General features: G+C 57.1%; 1 protein-coding gene across 6 annotated transcripts in view; it reads left to right on the forward strand.

The window, feature by feature from the left end:
- KLHL18 (kelch like family member 18) overlaps positions 1-7,633 on the forward strand; it is a 121,581-nt gene that overhangs the window by 112,081 nt on the left and 1,867 nt on the right. For 4 of the 6 annotated variants that reach the window (XM_014585200.2, XM_014585198.2, XM_014585199.2 and 1 more), the window contains 3 exons: positions 2,937-3,041; positions 5,359-5,470; positions 6,405-6,755. In XM_014585200.2, coding sequence (XP_014440686.1) covers positions 2,937-3,041; positions 5,359-5,470; positions 6,405-6,755 — 568 coding nt within the window. Of the gene's footprint in view, positions 1-2,936; positions 3,042-5,358; positions 5,471-6,404; positions 6,936-7,633 lie in introns of those variants that run through there. The other 2 variants (XM_014585201.2, XM_014585202.2) reach the window with 1 other exon arrangement.

Below are 7,633 nucleotides of genomic sequence, written 5' to 3' on the forward strand. Positions count from 1 at the left end.
GCCCTCGGCGGGACGTGGGGGTACTCGGGGGGCGGCCCTCAGTGGGACGTGGGGACACTCGGGGGGCGGCCCTCAGCTGGCCGTGGGGGCGCTCGGGGGCGGCCCTCAGTGTGATGTGGGTGCTCATGTGCTGCCCAGGGAGTGAGGGAGCGCCCAAGGCCCTGCCCGTTTAGCCAGAGCAGCTCTGCGTTTCTCTCTTGCCCGTTGAGTGTCCTTGACATACATGAGTGGAGTTTTGGGGAAGAGTTATATATGGATTTTAGTTTTAGGATTTTTATGAGGGCACTTGTGCTTGCTGGAGGGAAACCAGGTGGGAAAGTAAGACTCCTCGCCCCGGGGGAGATGGCCGCACCGCAGCCCCTTCCCCGGTCTCCTTTCGGAATCTGGGGCACGCATGCTCTCCTCAGCGTGTTATCGCAAGCTGCCAGACCCAGGACTCTAACCCTGGAGTCAGCTGTGTGGGACCCAGCGCCCTAACCAGCATGCCACCAGCTGCTCCACGATTTTGTTAAGGGGCATTCTGAAAACCACTGGACTGATACCTCACGCTCCCCCTGTTTTATCGTCAGAGGGTGTTGGTGTGCATGCTAGCCGGAGAGGGAGAAAGCACATCCAAGTGGAGCGTAGTCACACCACTCCTCTCCTCATTTCCCCATCCCATCAGGATTTGGGGCACACACATATGCGCGTGCACACACACACCTGGTGTGCTTTTCAAGCCTGCAGGGCCAGGATTCGAACTGCAGGCAGCCGTGTGGGATCTGGCTCCCCACACACACCGCTTAACCACCGTGCTCTGTTCCAGACCAGGTGCTTTTTAAGGGCCTTCCTGTAATTCTGAATCCAGGCGTTTGCCCCCCAGGCCCTGCCACAGGCCATGCTTCAGTCTCCCTGTGAGATCGCACATTTGCATGCGTGTGAGGACAATCAATAGGGTCGAAGTCCTCGGTTATGCAGCAGTGCAGCAGCCACAATGTACGTCCCCACTCTGCGTGTCAGTGCGTGGACGTGCAGTGGCGGAGTCTCCCCGGGCTGCGAAGGGTCAATGCAGGTTGCTTTGAGGAGGAAACACGACCTCCTAAGATGCTCTTGCCACTCTCCTGCTGCCACCCACGTGCGGGCAGCCCCTCCGCTCTCTGTGGTCCTGACTCGGCGTCCTTGTCCCCAGTCATGAGTCGTGTTTTTGCTGTAGCTGCAGCCAGTCCTTCCCTGGGTGCCTGCTCCGGGCCCCTTCTTCACATTGGTGTCCCTGGGTTTGGGATGCCGTCTGAGGAGAGTCCTCTGGCCCCTTCCTCACGCTGGGCAGTGCCCTGTTACTAGCAGGATGGGTCCAGCTCCGTGTAACCCTTCTCAGTTACAGGCCACTCGAAATGTTCTCAGTCCTGTCTTGGCTGACATCTGTCCTGCCATGGTTTTCTTGTCTTCTAGGCCACCTCCACAGGACGTTCTCGCCCCACGCTATTCTAGTCCACAGTGACCGGTGCCTTCCCTTCTGTCTCCACACTTGGTGGATAGTTAGTCCCACGCCGTTCCGTGGCATCTCTTAACTCGCTCTCATGTTGGTGTTGGGCACCTGTGTTGCTACTTAAGACTCTTACGTTCACTGCATGTGCAGCTGGAGCAGGACGCCAGCCACGTCTAGTGAGTTTGTGAGCTCCGCAGGCCCTGCCTTGGCCAGCTCTTCTTCTTTTCCAGCAAGTTCAAAAGATCTCTTCCCACGCTCCTCAAGGTGCAGGGTGTGGGCCAGTTTGGTGTGCCGTGTATGGCTAGGAGGCCACATGCCTGTGTGCTTTCCTTTTCCTTAATCTCCTCCAGCATCAGGTTTGTAGACAGTGAATCAGGCAGGTTAGCATTCGTGTTTAACGTCTGTCTCGTAAGGCTCATGTAGGAGAGCGCAGTGGCGTGGAGTCGGGCTTGTTCCATTTAACTGGGGCTTGCCCTTCCTTCCCTGGACGGCCTGGAAAAGAGCCAGCCTCCCTGTCCATGCAGTGATGGCCGACTGCTCTCCCCTTCCTTCCTTCCTTCCTTCCTTCCTTCCTTCCTTCCGCCCGTCCTTCCTTCCTTCCTTCCTCCCTGGGGTGGGTTTGCGGACAGGAAGCGTAGAGCCACCTGCCACATGTAGGAAGCGTGTGGCCCCCAGGAGCTGTGGCATGACCCACTGAAACACGTCAGGGCGGGCAGGACTGTGCCAGCAGTGAGCACAGATCTGGTAGCTGTGTGGTGAATTGAGTGGGGACACGAGAGGCCACACTGCTGACACCTCCTGGGGGCCTGTTTTCTACAGGATGCCACATTGTCACTGTTGAGGTCACACAAATGAAGACCCTTCCCTGACTTCCAGGAGGTGCCCACTTGTAAAGAGGTGGCAGATAGGGCCAGCAGGTGGCATAGAGGTTAAGGCACTGGGTTCCCACATGGCTGATTACAGTTCGAAGCCCAGACCAGGCGAGTTAAAAAATCACACCTGGCTTGTCTGCGTTCATCCCCAAAATTCCCAGAGGAGAATGGAGGAGAAGGGATGGTGTGTGATCACACCCCCCCAGGAGGTGATTTCTCACTTTCCATCCGTCTCTGGAAAAGTACATGTGCCCTGTGGCAAAAACCTAAAAAAAAAAAAGGAAAGGCGGCTGATGGATTCCTGGTACTCTGGTGGGCAGGAGCTTCGCTCACTTGGCACCCAGCCTTTGGCCAGGAAAAGGAATGAAAGGTTGGCTGTCGCAGACGAAGAAGGTGCTCTGGAAGCGAGGGGTCGGGAGGGAGAGTTTTTGCTGCGGGATACAGGTCACCCGCAGCAGAGGGGAACGGGTGAGGGGGACACCCGGACTTAGTTGGGCTTGATCTGGAGAGAGGAGGTGATTGGTTTATTTCTCAGTGGGCACGAGAGGCTGCCCTAGCACATGGGAGGCCCCTCGGGGTGACACCTCTGTCTCTTTCAGTGCCATGGGGACGGTCGTGCTGGATGGGCAGATCTACGTCTGCGGGGGCTACGATGGCAACTCTTCCCTCAACTCCGTGGAGACCTACTCACCGGAGACGGACAAGTAAGGACTTCTTAAGCAGAGCTTGGCGAGCAGAGAGTATGAAAAATTAAGACTGCAGTGTTTTGTGTGTTTTTTGGAGAAGTTTTTGCTATAGGGTGTGTGTGTTTGCCAGAAAGACAGAGACAGAAAGGGAGAAATCTCCCCCCAGGGGGGATGGCCACGCCCCAGTCCCTTCTCCTCCATTCTCCTCTCGGGATCTTGGGCACGCACGCACACACACCTGGCATAAGTTTAAGCCACCAGGTCTGGGACTCAAACTGTGATCGACTACATGGGAGTCCAGCGACATAGCCATTACACCAACTGCTGGTCCCAGGACTGCAGCTTTTAATTTGAGCTGCTGGAGGGGAGAGAAAGTCTGACCCTTTGTGCCGCTCCAGTACTTGTATATAGTAGGTATGTAATTTTAAGGTCCCTTGGTGACATGAATGAATGAGTGTGGCCATTTTTTACGGAAGTACCTGCCTCCATAACCACGGGTGCTGCGGCCTAACCAATCCGTTTAATGGCAGCGCAGGCAAGAGGGCGTCAGAAGTCGATGTTGGCAGGATAGGATTTGAGGAGGCCAGCAGATGGCTCAGTGGTTACATTGCTGGACTCCCATGAAGTTGACCTCAGTTTGAGTCCCAGATCCACAACTTAAAACTCAGTGCCCCCCCAAAAAAAAAACCAAACCAAACAACTCAGTGCTGCACGTATGGCGTGTGTGCCCAAGATCCTGAGAGGAGAATGGAGGAGAAGGGATTGCAGTGTGGCCATCTCACCGGAGGGTGATTTCTTGCTTCCTGTCTCTCCAGCGAGCACATGTGCCCTATAGCAAAAATCTCTCTCTAAAAATAAATAAATAAAGTCAAAACGATGTAATTTGGGGAAAAGGCAAAGAAAAACTGATGTGGTCAAGTAAGCTCTGGAAGTGGCGCCTGTGCGCAGAGTGCTCGTCTTGCCAGCGCACGTGACACTGCAGAGGCTGTGAGAAACTGCAGCGAAGAGCCCTGTTTCATCTGAGTTTTACGTAACCCTGTCGTCTTCCCGTGGGGTTGTAGGAAACAATGACCAGGTTAGCCTGGACCTGTCATTGCAATGTGCGAATCCTCTCATGTTATGTAATGAAGTAGAAGCAGTTAGGTTAGGGGTCTTCTTCAGATGCTTTGAAGCCAGTGTTCTGTTCACTTAACGAGCCTCCTGTGGTGGGGGCGGCCGGCGAGTGTCTGGGGTTCTGTAAACTGCCCCTGGTGGGGGGCACCTTTGTCTTCCTGGGTACCTTGGGGAGAGGTGGGGTGGTAGGGATGTCTTCCAAGGTCAGACTGTCCTGGACAGTGGGGGACTCATCTCAGGGAAGGGGCCAGCTAGGAGCGAGGCTCAGGTAAACAGCGTTTGTGCTCGGGGACAGCAGTTGCCCCGGCAGGCTAGAGCAGGAGCAGGAGAGGGAAGCAGAGGCGTGGGAGGTGTGTGATCCGTGGGGCAGCTGGAAGGGGCTGGAGGAGCAAGTGCTGAAGAGCTGCGCTCAGGAACTTGGATGCCTCGGGTCAGCTCTGTGCCCGATAGTTATGGCAACTGGACCCACTTAACATGGCCACCTGCATGGTTGGAGTCTCAGGCCTGGTGCCTTCAGAAACATGCTGGGCGTGTGTGCATACATGCCTAAAATCCGGAAGGGAGAGAGAGATGGAGAAGCGATTGGGGCGTGACCATTCCCTGTGAGGGGACTGCTTTCTGTTCTTCATCTCTCCTTGGCAACCACACACCCTCTTTTTAAAAAGGTGTGGGGGCTTGGACTCTGCCTTAGAGGAGACAGAGCTGCAGGTGGGACATGCAGCCACTGGAGGAGTGCTCCCTCTGGCTGCCTGAGGTCAGAAGGCCCTGGTCTAAAACCCAGTTCACCTGTAGGGAAGTCCGTATAGCCTGAGAGAGAGGCCAGAGCTAGGGCAGTGGTGTGGGCATGGGGCAAGCAGTGACTAGGAGGCAAAGCCACGATGCGGGATCCGCGAGAACGTCGAGGGAGGGGGAAGAAGCCCAAAAACATTGAAGTTTATAGACAGAGCAGCCAGGTAGCTGGTGACCCCACTGATCAGACTGAGCACGGGAGGAGCAGCTCTGTAGGGAGCAAGGCCCCGAGACATGCTGGCTTGGGGCACCTACAGAGATGGCTGAAAGGGGATCTGAAGCTGGCAGCAGCAGAGGTGGCATGGGAGGTGATAACTGGGGGAAGGTTGTCGGGGCCAAGGGGCACGGCATGCTTCACACACCCTATAGGCTGTCTTGGGAGGCGAGGATGCCAAATCTCATGCCTGCCCTCCTATCTGACTCTCTCCTGAAGGTGGACGGTGGTGACCCCGATGAGCTCCAACCGCAGCGCTGCTGGGGTCACGGTCTTTGAGGGCAGGATATACGTGTCGGGTGGCCACGATGGCTTGCAGATCTTCAACAGCGTGAGTTTGGGGAGACCGCTCCGGTCAGGAGCTGCATTGAGAGCTACGTTGACAGTGTTTGAAAAGCCTAGGGCCCTGCCGTTGCTGGAGAAAGCTTCACCTAGACAGGGGCCAGGCCATCTGCGTATCGCCTGGCATCCATGGCAACCAGTGCACATAAGGGGCAGGTGAAGCGTGGCCACCCTACCACCGCCCCCAGCTCCCTCCCGTGCAGCTGCCCATCACAATGCCACGTTGGGCCCTGGGAAATTCCTGCCGGAGGGAGTTCAGTTATATGCCCAGTGCCAAATGGGTGTGTTCTAGAGATTTTGTTTGAAGCCGCATTTACTCTTTTTTTTTTTTTTTTGAGGGTTTTTTTTTTTTTTGCCATATGGTATGTGCCATACAGCAAGAGACAGTGAGAGAGAAAGTGGGAGTTCATCCCCCAGGGGGCGCTGGCCACACCATAATCCCATTCTCTTGGGATTTGGGGCTCTCACGCACACGTACCCAGTGCGATCTTCAAGCTGCTGGTTCCAGGACTCAAGCTGACATCAGCCATGAGGGAGTTCAGCGCCTTAACCACCACGCCACCTGCTCAGCGGCCACTTGCAGTGGTTCCCTAGGGTCAGCCAGCCCCATGGGGAAGGTGCTCTGGACTGGGGGAGGGGGCTGACTCACTCATCCAGCCTCATCCCCGCTGTCGCAATGAGCAAAGACCCCTGGGTAGGTCCCAGTGTGATTCCCGAGAGGGCAGGGAGGGCAAGCTGTGGGGCTCACTGCCCCATAGGCAGGAGCGGGAGTTGGCCCACAAGGCGGATCAGGTGGAGCACACGCGGTGGTGGTGCCCCGGCCCCAGGCCTCCCAGTGACCAGACGCCACGTGGCATTGCCCTGCGAGGTCACCCGGGATGAGGCCGTGCCCTGACCGGCCTGCCTGTGCCTCTCCCCTGCAGGTGGAACACTACAACCACCACACGGCCACCTGGCAGCCGGCAGCCGGGATGCTCAACAAGCGGTGCCGGCACGGCGCCGCCTCCCTGGGTAGCAAGATGTTCGTGTGCGGCGGCTATGACGGCTCCGGCTTCCTCAGCCTCGCCGAGGTGTACAGCTCCCTGGCCGACCAGTGGTGCCTGATCGTGCCCATGCACACACGCCGGAGCCGCGTCTCCCTCGTGGCCAACTGCGGGCGCCTCTACGCCGTGGGGGGCTATGACGGACAGTCGAACCTCAGCTCGGTGGAGATGTATGACCCGAAGACGGACCGCTGGACGTTCACGGCGCCCATGGCGTGCCACGAGGGCGGGGTGGGTGTGGGCTGCATCCCTCTCCTCACTATCTAAGATGGGGTACAGCGGGGTCGGGACCTGGTACAAATGCAGACGCTTCCTTCCAGGGACGCTCCCTCTCAGGAGAGGCGGTCCACCAGAGACGGGTGACTCGTGAGCTCGCAGGAGGTCCCGTCTTTCCAGGTGCTTAAGTCCTCGCTGTGCTGCCCTGGTGACCCCCAGGCCTAGGTCATCAAGCGGCACAGCACAGGACAGAGCCCCTGTGGGCCCCGCGGCAGGGGCACGCCAGCCTGCTCACACAGGGCTTGGGGAGGAATCCCGCCACGCTCCTCGCCTGCGTGTCCGCCAGCCTGCTCTGGTCGGTCTGCCGTGGGGAGGCTGCCATGCCTAGCCTTGGGGACTGGGTGTACGGGGAAAGCGGACACTCCGCCTGTCACTGCTGTGCTGATGGCACATGCACGCACCCCTCCTTCCCTCGTGGGCACGGAGGGTCCGTCTTCATTGCTCGGTCGGCAGGGGGAACAGAAGATCTTCCTGTGTCAAAGTTTGAGATTTTAGTGAGGTCTTTTTCATATGGATAGTTCAGGAGAAACAGAGGGAGAAAAGTTACTTGAAAGGAACGGAAGGAAAGTTGAAAGAAACTGGAAAGAAAAAGACTTTTTAAGTGAACATATTTTGCAGGAAGAAAAAAGCTAAAAGACACTAAAAACAAATACGTGTTTAAATGGAAAACCGTCCAACGCAAGAGGGCGGTGTCCACTTGCACATTCGGATCCCAGAGTCCTGAGGCCTGGCCTAGCACTTGGGGTCCCCCCGAGTCCCAGCAGGTCTGGAGTCGGCACATTCCCCCGGGCCCTATAGTAGGCGCTCATGGGGTGTGTCTTCACGCCCACCCC

The sequence above is a fragment of the Tupaia chinensis genome, unplaced genomic scaffold, assembly GCF_000334495.1.
Source record: "Tupaia chinensis unplaced genomic scaffold, TupChi_1.0 Scaffold149184_1, whole genome shotgun sequence".
NCBI lineage: Eukaryota > Metazoa > Chordata > Mammalia > Scandentia > Tupaiidae > Tupaia > Tupaia belangeri.